Genomic DNA, 12,101 nt, shown 5'->3' with positions numbered 1-12,101 from the left:
TTTCCCATTGGACAATCAATAAAGTTGAACCTCGAGCCTAGGTATTTTTTCTTGGGTACGAGGTTGAGATATCTTTCACGTGATTTCAAGATGGCAGATGACAAAACTGGGTTGCTCTCGGGAGGGAACAAAAGTTCTGTACCATCTTCGCCCTCTGCTGGCCCTTCAGATGATGCTCTGTACCATGACAGCGGTCAGACTCCAAGAGCTGTAAGTGGACCATTGATAAGCAGATAAGTCAAGTGGGAGAAGTACTGTCCCCGGACAGCACAGCCACAGGGCCACCGGTGTAAAAGAAGAAAATGTCCCCCTGGAAAAGTGTCCGGCCCTATTGTATTCCGCTATCTGGTTCTATAGAGGCCATGACCGCCAATAGCTCAGAGATTAAAGCGCATAATATAATCCATTGTTTCCCGGACATTCTATCCCAGGACATTTTAAACTTCTACATCGGCACCCCGGGCTGGGGGGGGTTGGCGGGGTTAAGTGCACGACATGGTCTTTGACAATGGTGTGGTGCAGCAGCCCTGTTGGGGGGGGGGGGTGGCGTGTCACATTCATGCATTTGACATTGTTGTTGGTCGTCCGCAACCCGGGGGAGAGTCTCTTCTGATGATGTGTAATGCATTTGGCCTTGCAAAAAATGTGTTACAGGGATGTTTTGTAGGTCGTCTACTCATAGCATGGTCCATGCAGGCGCCATGATGCTGTGTCAAGACATACAAATACGATTGTTGTTACCTGCCGGCCGACTTACTTTCGAATGTTGTCTTCGCCAGTTTCAACGACCAACCAGATCCCAAACAAAACAAATGTGCACACTGACTCGGAACACATCAGAAAGCCTAAAGCTAAGACATGTAAGATGAAAATACTTGGGACAACATCGTAATCATAATCGACTGTGACCCTTTGATCCAGGTGAAATGCATTTGAGTCTGATGACTGGTCATTGCCCAAACATTGATTATCAGTATACCTGATTCACCAGATTGGCCTACACTAATGTGTTGTTAACAAATTCCCAACATTCTATATTTTTCAGAAACTGCTTCAAATCGGTTTTGTGGTCCTTACAGGTTTTATGGTTGGTGTAAGTATTTCACTGATTCATACTCAGAGTTTGTAACCAAATGACTGTCAAATGTCTTGAATCTTGGCATTGTTGTGATATATCCAAGTTAGGCATTTCTAAGACATTTCCGGGACTTTTGTTGAGTGTCGTCACACATGTCACAAGAGATGTAGAGGTATGCATTGATGTCTGACCAAGTGTGCCAGCTGTGGATACCGTCATGGTTGACGTTGCCTCTCTAAAATGCCATTGTTGTGACAACAAAGTCGCCACTTGGGCCTTTCACTAAAGTTTGAAGTCCAAAATGGAGTCTTTTTCCTTGATGACTACATGCCGCACGACTCCTTTTACAGCAGAGGGAGCATTGAAAGATTTGTGAGAGCTTGCCTTGTCAGATTGATAGTTTTTCCCATTCACAATGTCAATGAAATACCAACCCTTGAGAGATGTCTCCCACTGAAACAGACTGAATGAACTGAGTACTGTGAAACGGCTCGAGCTAGACCAGTGATGGAGAATTAAACAACCAAATTTTCACGAAATCTCAGTCCTATATTAGCTAAGTTCTCCACTATCCGTTTTGCCTGGGCACTGCATCCAGATGAATTCATTTTTCCATCTTGACACCTGCAACCTGGGAAAAAAGTGAGCACCCAGCAGACAGATTCATGCAGTTGGGAATTTTTCTTTCTCAATCAGTTCACCCATGCAGAATTTTTTGCCAATCTGGCAAAACTAAGTGAAGTCTACATTGTGTCAAATATAATATAGTTTAGTCCCTGACCAATGAAATTTTGAGCGGAGAATACTAGTTTTTTCAAGTTAAGGGTTACAAAATTGAGGGTCATGGGCCAAGTTTCATGCTTTGAAAGACACTCATCTCAAGCCCTGCTGCAGTGAAAGTATGCAATGGAATTTGTTGTTTTATTTAGATGTCTTTCTCTTTTCCAGTTGAGCATCATCCTAAGTATAGTCCGAGGTGCCCAGCTTCGTCAAAATGGAGGATTGTACTTCATGCTCGGCATAAGCTTGATTGGCTTTGTGGTGATAGAAGTACTAATGGTAAGTGCTGTGTTTCATTGTGGTGTTGGAGTTCATTGGAAACTACCAACTTAATTTATTGAAAACAATTGAAAATTGAAGTCAAATGTTAATTTGGTATTTTTTCACGATATGGCGTATAGGAAGAACCTATTATTGTGTCATCTTTGCTTTATAGAGGGAGGCATCACGCTCATGACAAATTCTGCTTGTTGTGTGTGGAAAAAAGGGAAAAACCGAACTTCGAAGACACTGATAAAACCTGCTTGGGTGCAGAAGTGCCAGGAAAATGTACTGGTAAACAGCTTCTGTGCAATAACTTGCTGGTGACAAGATCTGACAAAATTTTTTTTGAAGATCCCTGCTACATGCAGTAATTTAGTAATAATTATATTTATACTTTAATGGTTATTCAAGATCAAAAGTGTAACCCTTTGTTTTTCTGTTGCCTATTAGTATTACCGTTACATCATTTTCATAACACGAAAGTTAATTTTTATCGTTTCATTTTCAGGTTATTTTCATTCGAAAAGGAGATCTTCCCAAGAGCAAGACATGGTTTGTGTATTTTATTGGACTTTGCGTCATACTTGAAGCCATATTCACTGATGTCCTGCTGTATCAGTGAAATGCATCATACTTGAAGCCATATTCACTGATGTCCTGCTGTATCAGTGAAATGCATCATACTTGAAGCCATATTCACTGATGTCCTGCTGTATCAGTGAAATGCATCATACTTGAAGCCATATTCACTGATGTTCTGCTGTATCAGTGAAATGCATCATACTTGAAGCCATATTCACTGATGTCCTGCTGTATCAGTGAACATTTTTCATTCCGATTTTTACTTGGAAAATTAAAGATGGAGGAAGTCTTCCTTGAACCCTTTCATCAGGAGATGCTTATTAACTTTTCTGCATGCCTTTAGGCCAGGTAAAAATAAAAAAATGCTTCTTGTCCAGCCCTCCTCGATTTTGGCCACTGTCTGAAAATAATTTTCGTTTTACATTTTTCCACCACTATATTTACTTTTTGAGTCAGATTACACATGTGCTGCATGCTGACAGCTCTGCCGTTATATGGGTATGATTCTCCTCGATCCTGATGATTTTAAATCACGATTCAGGGGATTTCATTCAATCTGGTAGGTTTTGTTTAGTGGATATCCTGTCTACCGGCAGTTCCAAAAAAATGTCCTTTCATCCCGATTTCGAGAATAGGTTGGACAAGAAACAATTTAAAATCTATACCTGGCCTAAGCGTCTATTCTAATAAAGGAGCCCTGGGAATGCTATTAACACCGGTGTATCAAATTACCGGTTTGTAGTTTCTCAGAGAATCCTTCAATGTACAGTAGAACCTCTCTATTAAGGACACCCTCAGGACTGACAAATGCTGTCCTGATTAGAGAGGTCAAATTGAATGGAAACAATCAATTTGGGACCAGAACTAGTGTCCTTAATAGAGAGGTGTTCGCTAAGGGAGGTGCCACTTTTTTCATACAGTTGAATAAAATATTATGTAAATTATTTGATTCATTCATACGCCCCTACGCTCCTGTCTCTAACTTCTTATTAAAGGCCTGTGTTGTTTGTTAAAATTGTACTTTCTTGTGCCACAAGTAAATAGAAATAAACAATGCTTTCTGTACAGTAAACCAGAAATAACTACATGTTTGTGATGAAAATTGAGCTACTACAATACTGTATACCATATTTCGAGAATTGATAAAGACTGCTCTTTGTTAATTCTTGAGTACCGGTATAGTGTATGCATCAGCAATCTTGGATTTGTATTCGTTGTGTATTTACCTATTGAAAAAATTTCAAATTCAATTTCAAATTTTGTACGACTGACATAAAAATATGTGTGAGAATGTTACCTGTAATGCATTTGCCAGTAAATTTTGGTAGCAAATGGGATATTTAGTCAACGGCCAAGTAAGCCAATTTACCAAACTTTAAGCTTTGAGAATATTTTACAGTTTACAATATCTGGTTATGCGAAGCCAGTGCTTGCAAGTGTAATGTATTTCTAAAGGTGATTATGTCAAGATTGCAACAACATTTGAAAAGTTTTTCCAAGGTTGAAAAACACACTGCTGGTTTGTCCTATAGAAAACTAACAAATTGGAAAACATGTGTGGATTGAATTTGTGCATGCCCCACAGGTTAATTTACCTCGCATGCATAATGTCATATTGTCCATGTATCAGATGAACACAGTGTATTTTAGACAATTTACCAACAGCACACATTTTGGATGTTTTTCTTGTGAGGTAGCCATTCTCCCATGCCTCAAGAAGCACTATCGAGGTCAGTCTGCTCGGTATTAGGTTGGAAGGCCTAATAAGATTCTCAGCAATCTGGGGGATTCATTCTCCAGGGTGTGTCCCCCTGCTGGGAGAAATTCTATTGTTTTCATTAATCACATGTAGTAACTGAAATGAAGTCAAACTGCATGTATTCATATCTACTATTTTCCTTACTGCAACCATGATTCCTACCCATATTTATCATCATTGTCTTTTCAAAAATGTCCAGAATTTCATCCCTTTCGTCTTTAAAGGGGGACAAGCTATAGGCAAGAGCTAGGCGGTCAAATTGGTTTTCTCTAGGTGACTAATATGCACACTTGGGGACTGGGTCTTGGATTGACCTAATAAATAAAACTACTTCTTATCTTACACAAACAGTGCCAATGTACTGTGAGATGGCAGAGACACCTATCTGCAGTTGTGAGTAACTTAATCTGACCTACTTAGCTGTTGCCTATAATTTAAGTATTGTACACAGATCAGTAAGGAAGAGTCTGTTGTGTCCTAAATCTAAATCTATTTATAAGTTATACCAGTCGCTGTATATGTTTGATACACTGACTGGTTTGTACATTGTACATGTACATGTACGTCATATTTAATGTATAAATCTTATTACTATTTTCATCAATTGTTGGTTGTTTATTTTCGGTTTCGTCTGATGTGCTATAAAAACCAATCACAGGGTCACACTCTACAGTCAGGCAAGGATCAACATTATGCAAGTTGTCGCCAATGCAGGGAGTTTTGGCCTTCACACCCGCAGAATCAATTTCCCCCTCATATCCGTGTCACCGTAGCATGATTTACGAGCTTACACCCCGGGATAATAGGAACAGCTGCGTCTTTTCTAAAAGCCCCAATTTTGAAACAATAGAGCTGAAAGAGGTGTGATTTGAACTGTCAGTGCCTACCTGCAGTATAAAGGGGCTTTAAAACATCTCCATGGACACGGATATGCATGCCCCTTCTTTGGGGCTCCTTCGGCCACTGATGAAGAGAGGCAGGGCCTTTAGAGAAAATTGGGAATAGGTGCCGCGCCTGCTCAATCTCTCTAGCTGGAACACTAATCAAGTCTCCAGCCTCAAAGATTTTGTTAAGTTTCCAATTGTGTGGATATAAACCCAGAAATGACATGCCGATCTACCGTCATTGTGCGTATAATCAATACTTCACCGCCCATAAACTCCCCCCTGGTCGGCCGTCAGAACGGCTGTTACGACATTATTGGTAGTCTTCGTGCATTCCCTTCCTTTCCCACGCGTCTATATGGCGACAACACTGACATTACACTCGTGGGTGTCGCACGAGACACGCGCTGAAAGCCATCGTAGGTGATGGAAGACCAGGTCTTCAATGAGTCATAACGGTTATTGCTTAGGCGGTTCCAGGGATGCTGACCTGACACAAATGCACTGTGCGTGTTGTATAGAAAAAGGGTAAGCTGATCTTAAAGCGAGGTTGGCAATATCAATTCAGGCGGTCATTCAATTACTTTGTGTCAAGCAATTCCATTGGCCACCCGTTTATGTGTGTGCGTCTGACGGATTTCCCGCCCTATTGGGTCAGCGGTGAAAGGAGGAGACTTTAGGATTGACATTCACTGCCGGTAAGTTGACGTGAGAAATGAAGCAGAAGACACTTCGAATTGATTCTTGAAGAGAATCGTCTGACTTAGCATGGAATCACGTCTCCCTAATCTCTTCCCCTGTAGCCCCTCTGATATCAGAAGGGCAGAAGACACTCTCAAGGGTGCTGTCAAGTGGCCTGTGGTAGAGTCCATTCTTTCCATTTTCCAAGGTAAGTTTTAGGGGCAGACAATAGCAACAATTCATTCCATCCTGAGCTAGATATGGTTCATGAGTTTTTATCAATAGGAGCCAGGCATTGAATGCTGTTTTCATCTCTCAATTCTAATTTGATGGATATTTGATGGCAGATGATGGCGGTTGTTGTGGACAGACTGATGTGGCACGCGTCAAACTACATTCCTATCTTTTTAAAGCTTTGATTGGTTAACACAGAAAATTTATCATCCAAAATTTCATAGAAATCCGATGGATCTGGAGGGCTAAATATGTAAAATGATCAGATATCTTACTGGTCACCTTTTTAGCTCACCTCTTAGCAGAGGTGAGCTTATCCCATACCGTGGCGTCCGTCGTCCGTCGTCGTCGTCGTCGTCGTCGTCGTCGGCGTCGTCCGTCGTCGTCCGTCGTCCGTTAGCAGGGCACGTTTCGTAACTGTTAGAGCTATTGAGTTGAAACTTGGTACACATGTACCCTTATGTAATGACACCTTGGAGACCAAGTTTTGGTCCGATTCGTTTCATGGTTTGGCCACCAGGGGGCCAAACGTTAAAAGTAAAAATATGCAATATCTCCCTTAATAGTAGTCGGGAAATTTTGAAAAAAATATGGTAGGTACTTCTAGCAAAGGTGCATCATATATCCTCTGGGTTTTTGATTTGACCTCCTTTTCAAGGTCACAGAGGTCAAATGGTGTAAATTGGCCGTTAGGATGTAACGATGGCACGTTTCTAAACTGCAATGACTATTGACACCAAATTTGGTACACAATTGCCCCTTAGTCAGGTGATCTCAGGAACCGAAGTTTGGCCCAATATGATTCACCACTTGACCACCAGGGGGCAAAATCCAAAAACCTTAAAAATGTGATTATTCCTTAACTTCTTGCCCGATTGCCACCAATTTGATATCATGGGTACATCTAACCACCATACAGTATATGTCACACGGGTTTTTAATTTGACCTTCTTGTCAAGGTCACAGAGGTCAAATGGCATAAATTCGCCGTCAGGCCGTAACTATGGCACGTTTCTTAACTGCAATGACTATTGATCACAAATTAAGTACACATGTACCCCTTGGTCAGGTGATCTCAGGTACCGAAGTTTGGTGCGATCTGATTTGCCGTTTGGCCTCCAGGGAGGGGGCCAAATCCTAAATTCTTCAAAATGCCATTATTCCTAGTAATGACTTGCCCGATTGGCACCAATTTTATATCATAGGTACATCTAATTCTAACAACCATTCAATGTGTCACCAGGGTCTTCTTTGATTTGACCTACTTTTCAAGGTCACAGAGGTCGAATGTACTGTAAATTGGCCATTTTGGGGAAATTGTAATTGCTTGGACCTACATCAAACCTAACACTACATGACACAATACCATGCTCTTTATCCATCTTTCCTCCACATGAGGTGAGCACAATGGCCCTGGCCATTTTTACAAATCTATGTTGAATATAACACCTTGGGTGCCCATGGGTTTTATGATATATCCCTTGAGGTGCCTTCTTTTAGTCACTTTCACCACTTTTTGCCCCTTGTAAAACAATTTGATAAGATATAATTGTCTGGAGTCTTGCATTAGATGCCCAAAGAATTTTACTTTCAATTGAAACGAAGACTCCATATCATTATTTGTGAACCACCATGGCAATGTGAGTCGCATGTTGCACAGAAGGTCAGCCTAAAATGACACCAGGACATAATAGAAGAAATTGATATACTCAGATTTCACAAAAGGCAGACAAGAGTGAAATGAACAACCAGTCCGTCTCAACCTGCCAAGCTTGGAGCGACATGCGACTCATTTTGCCATGCCATGCCGTCGGATGCAAAGGCAGGCTGAAATCGTCGAATGCCATGGGTGACCTATTGGTGATCTCCGAGCACAACCATGAAGCTGACCACTAATCGAGATAGCCAAAGCCAGGGCTCAAATAAACGTTTAGCTGCAACAACTGACAACAAACCAGGAAACATACTCGCTGAGCCACTGCAGGATTGGGAAATGCAGCTCAAGCTTTTCTGCCACAACCTGATACGTGCACAAGGACAATTCGCAATGAACGAACCCGTAACGTCCCTGTTGAGCCCAACGACATACGTGATTTGGTTATTCAAGGTGACTGGGCATTAACTCTATGTGAAAATAGTGAAGCTCAGCGCCGATTTCTGCTATTCGACAACCGCGATGGCAACAACAGATCATTTGTTTTTGTTCCGATGAACAGTTACAAACGCTTGCCAATGCTGAGTTTTGGTTTATGGATGGCAATTTTGCCATGGCCCCGAAGAACTTTTTGCAGTTATATGTAATACGTGTACCAGTTGGCAGAATGAATGCAAATCGCACAAGATGCAGTTGGTAATCAACCCAGAAAGAGAGCACGCAACGCAGTCATCGAGCAACAACGCCACCTACAAAACCTCTGCTTGGATTACGTTGGTGAAATCAAAACTATGGCTCAATTCTTTCGTGGCATTTGACATTGCATTCGTATTTCATACGTCAACGAGTAAGAACAGACAATTCTCAGTGACTGATAATGTGATTATGTCTTGCATAAGTGTGTATCATGAACCGTGTATCCGAAAGACTTACAAATGGACATCAAGCCTGTTCTGAGGGTTTTTCCTTTTGGCATGTTTGGAGTAACTTTAAAATTGAAGCCCAGTAACCATGTGCTTGTCTTCACACCATTTTTGTGAGAGTTTGTTTCTTTGTTTTAAAAAATATTTCACTCTCAATTGTGAAGGATTTCCGTTGAAACCCTGATGTACATACATGTGTGCTTTAATTATCAATATCACAGCAGATGATCTGTAACAGTAAGACTTTAAAATGGACTCGTCACACAATTTGTTCCGAGGGCTTTTTCTTTTGGGGTACCTTGAAACCCTATGATCATAATGTGCTTGCATGTCTTCGCACTCTGTTTTGTGAAGATCTGTTTTTTTGTTTTAAACATGGCTTCACTCTTTGTGAAGGATGTTTTTACTTTTAAAAAGTGTTTACTAAAAAAACACGGGGCTTAAATCATTCAAGTGGTATCACCATAGATATTTCCGGCCAGATATTTCGCTCATAACGTAACCAAATTTAGATAACGTATGGTTTCAGGGTTAACAAGGCATCAAGCAGAGTCATCTTGGTTATTTTTCGTCAGTTTGCTCTAGACTAGTGGATAGCTCTGGCCCTGTAGACGCTTTTGAAATTGTTTTGTCTCGTATCATTGATTTTCTAGAATACTGATAAATATATGCAATAAAGAACCACAATAAAGAACAAATTCTTGTTCTTTTGATTCAATTTGAATATTGTGCCCTTTGTTTTCATAGTCGTCGTAGGTCAGAGTTGTTGTCAAGTCTACTGTCACGGTGAAACTGTAAAGGCTTGCTTCCACTACAGCTGAAGCGAAATTTCAAATTATGCAAAAATAGCAAACTGGAGTGGCAAACCACCGAAAAAAGTGCTAGTGTAAACAGGCCTTTACCGTCAGGAATAAGCAGAATTCATATTCCGACGCGAGACTGCCCCAATCAAAGACATGTTGCTGACAATTTGTTGATCCATCCCTTCTCATTTTGTCAGAGGAGTACAGACCAACTCAGGTGCATCTCTCCAACCAAAATGGTGTTCGACCAAGGACGGGCCTACACTCGCCAAATAGAGCGATGATCAAAAATATTGAGTTGAGAGCTGAGCGTCAAATTGGACATTATTATCTCTCAAATCATATTGGGCAATTGTAAAGCAAACTTGTACATGTACAATGAAGAAGGAAACCGGATACGACAGAGGAAACCACCCACTCTATGACATAAAGTGCCGGACAGACCGGGAATTGAACACGGGACCTCGGAGGTGTGGTGACAGGCGCTGATGTTTCCACTGCACAGCCGGCACTCCGACAGCCCTATCATGCCTAGAGCCCTAGAGCGATGATGTTCCTCCCTTTAATGACACTTTGTTGGCTAATAAGATGGAACCCTTCCTCTGGAAATGAGGCAATACTGAATACTAGTAAATCAGTACAACTAATTTGGCTGTAGTGTGAAAGTTAATTGGGTCCTCTTTGATAGTAGTCATCTTTTTTACCCGTTGTCTTTTTTACCTAGATAGTTGTCTTTTTTTCCGTTGCTTTTTTTACCCGTTGTCTTTTTTGCCGTTGCTTTTTTACCTGTTGTCTTTTTCCGTTGCCTTTTTTGCCTGTTTTTTGCCTGTTTTTTACTGGGCTTTTTTCCGTTGTCTTTTTTTCCGTTGCTTTTTTTACCGTATACCTGGCGGGACACATTTGTCAGGTGTTTTAAGTGTGACCTTTCATAAAAATCCCCATTTTGTTTCAAAAAGATAATAGCCACAGTCGATGGACCCCCCCCCCCCCACCCCTCCTCTGATCTATGTCATTAGGCACCGAACGGTTGGGCGTTAAAGACATAGATGTACGTCTGCAGGCACCCAAGGTGTTAAGATAAAAAATATGGAATACCAGAAAAAGACCAAAAAATTTAATTTGCATTGCTGTCTAATGGTTCTTGAATGGAAATTTGCATTGATTTACCCTTCATGTATTTTGATACATCCGCACAAACGAAATGATGACCCTTTTAGACAAAAACATCCCAAATATAGGAGTACAGTAGAACCTCTCTTAACAGACACCTCTCTAATAAGGACACCCTCTCTATTAAGGACACTAGTTTTGGTCCCAAATTGGTTGTTACCATTCAATTTGACCTCTCTAATCAGGACACCTCTCTATTAAGGACAGTACTTTTCAGTCCTGAGGGTGTCCTTAATAGAGAGGTTCTACTGTGTATAGGAGATACAAATGACCCGGATATTTCATTGTTCAGGGCCAATAGAGCCCATGTAGATGAAATGATAATATCATGATGATGATGATGATTAACTGTGTGCTGCAGCTATGATGGTAGTCAAATGACATCCCGCAGCAGCAATCAGTCTTTTCATATGTCTTCGGCCACCTGACCTTATCCCTCAGGCAATTGAGTTGTTTCTCTGAGAGAGGGGTACGAGTCTGCAAGTAGATTTGGGCAGTGCACCTCCTTGTCTGGATTTGTACACTGTGTAGAATACATTAACTCTTTGCCTGCCAGCACTTTTTAGCAGTGGTGAGCTTATCCCATACCGTGGCGTCCGTCGTCCGTCGTCGTCGTCGTCGTCGTCGTCGTCGTCGTCGTCGTCGTCGTCGTCGTCGTCGTCGTCGTCGTCGTCGTCGTCGTCGTCGTCGTCGTCGTCGTCCGTCGTCCGTTAGCAGGGCACGTTTCGTAACTGTTAGAGCTATTGAGTTGAAACTTGGTACACATGTACCCTTATGTAATGACACCTGGGAGACCAAGTTTCGGTCCGATTTGTTTCATGGTTTGGCCACCAGGGGGCCAAACGTTAAAAGTGAAAATATGCAATATCTCCCTTAATAGTAGTCGGGAAATTTTGAAAAAAATATGGTAGGTACTTCTAGCAAAGGTGCATCATATATCCTCCGGGTTTTTGATTTGACCTCCTTTTCAAGGTCACAGAGGTCAAATGGTGTAAATTGGCCGTTAGGATGTGACGATGGCACGTTTCTAAACTGCAATGACTATTGATACCAAATTTGGTACACATTTACCCCTTAGTCAGCTGATCTCAGGGACCGAAGTTTGGTCCAATATGATTCACCACTTGACCACCAGGGGGCAAAATCCAAAAGCCTTAAAAATGTGATTATTCCTTAACTTCTTGCCCGATTGCCACCAATTTGATATCATGGGTACATCTAACCACCATACAGTATATGTCACACAGGTTTTTAATTTGACCTTCTTGTCAAGGTCCCAGAGGTCGAAT

General features: G+C 41.4%; 1 protein-coding gene across 1 annotated transcript; it reads left to right on the top strand.

The window, feature by feature from the left end:
* The first annotated feature begins 78 nt into the window (after positions 1-78).
* LOC135487919 (uncharacterized) lies at positions 79-5,063 on the top strand. The gene is made up of 4 exons (XM_064772181.1): positions 79-210; positions 1,046-1,093; positions 2,027-2,137; positions 2,631-5,063. Exons 1-4 carry the CDS (start codon positions 91-93, stop codon positions 2,742-2,744), a joined length of 393 nt encoding a protein of 130 aa, XP_064628251.1. The 5' UTR covers positions 79-90; the 3' UTR covers positions 2,745-5,063.
* Positions 5,064-12,101: the final 7,038 nt, after the last annotated feature.

This window comes from Lineus longissimus, chromosome 1 (assembly GCF_910592395.1).
Source record: "Lineus longissimus chromosome 1, tnLinLong1.2, whole genome shotgun sequence".
NCBI lineage: Eukaryota > Metazoa > Nemertea > Pilidiophora > Heteronemertea > Lineidae > Lineus > Lineus longissimus.
This window is presented reverse-complemented; position numbering and strand designations above follow the sequence as displayed.

Excerpts from the sequence above, each read along its gene's own strand:
- LOC135487919 (XM_064772181.1), top strand. The coding sequence starts at position 91 with ATGGCAGATGACAAAACTGGGTTGCTCTCGGGAGGGAACAAAAGTTCT. Across the intron at positions 211-1,045 it reads GCGGTCAGACTCCAAGAGCT|AAACTGCTTCAAATCGGTTT; the intron begins GTAAGTGGACCA and ends TATATTTTTCAG. Across the intron at positions 1,094-2,026 it reads TTACAGGTTTTATGGTTGGT|TTGAGCATCATCCTAAGTAT; the intron begins GTAAGTATTTCA and ends TCTCTTTTCCAG.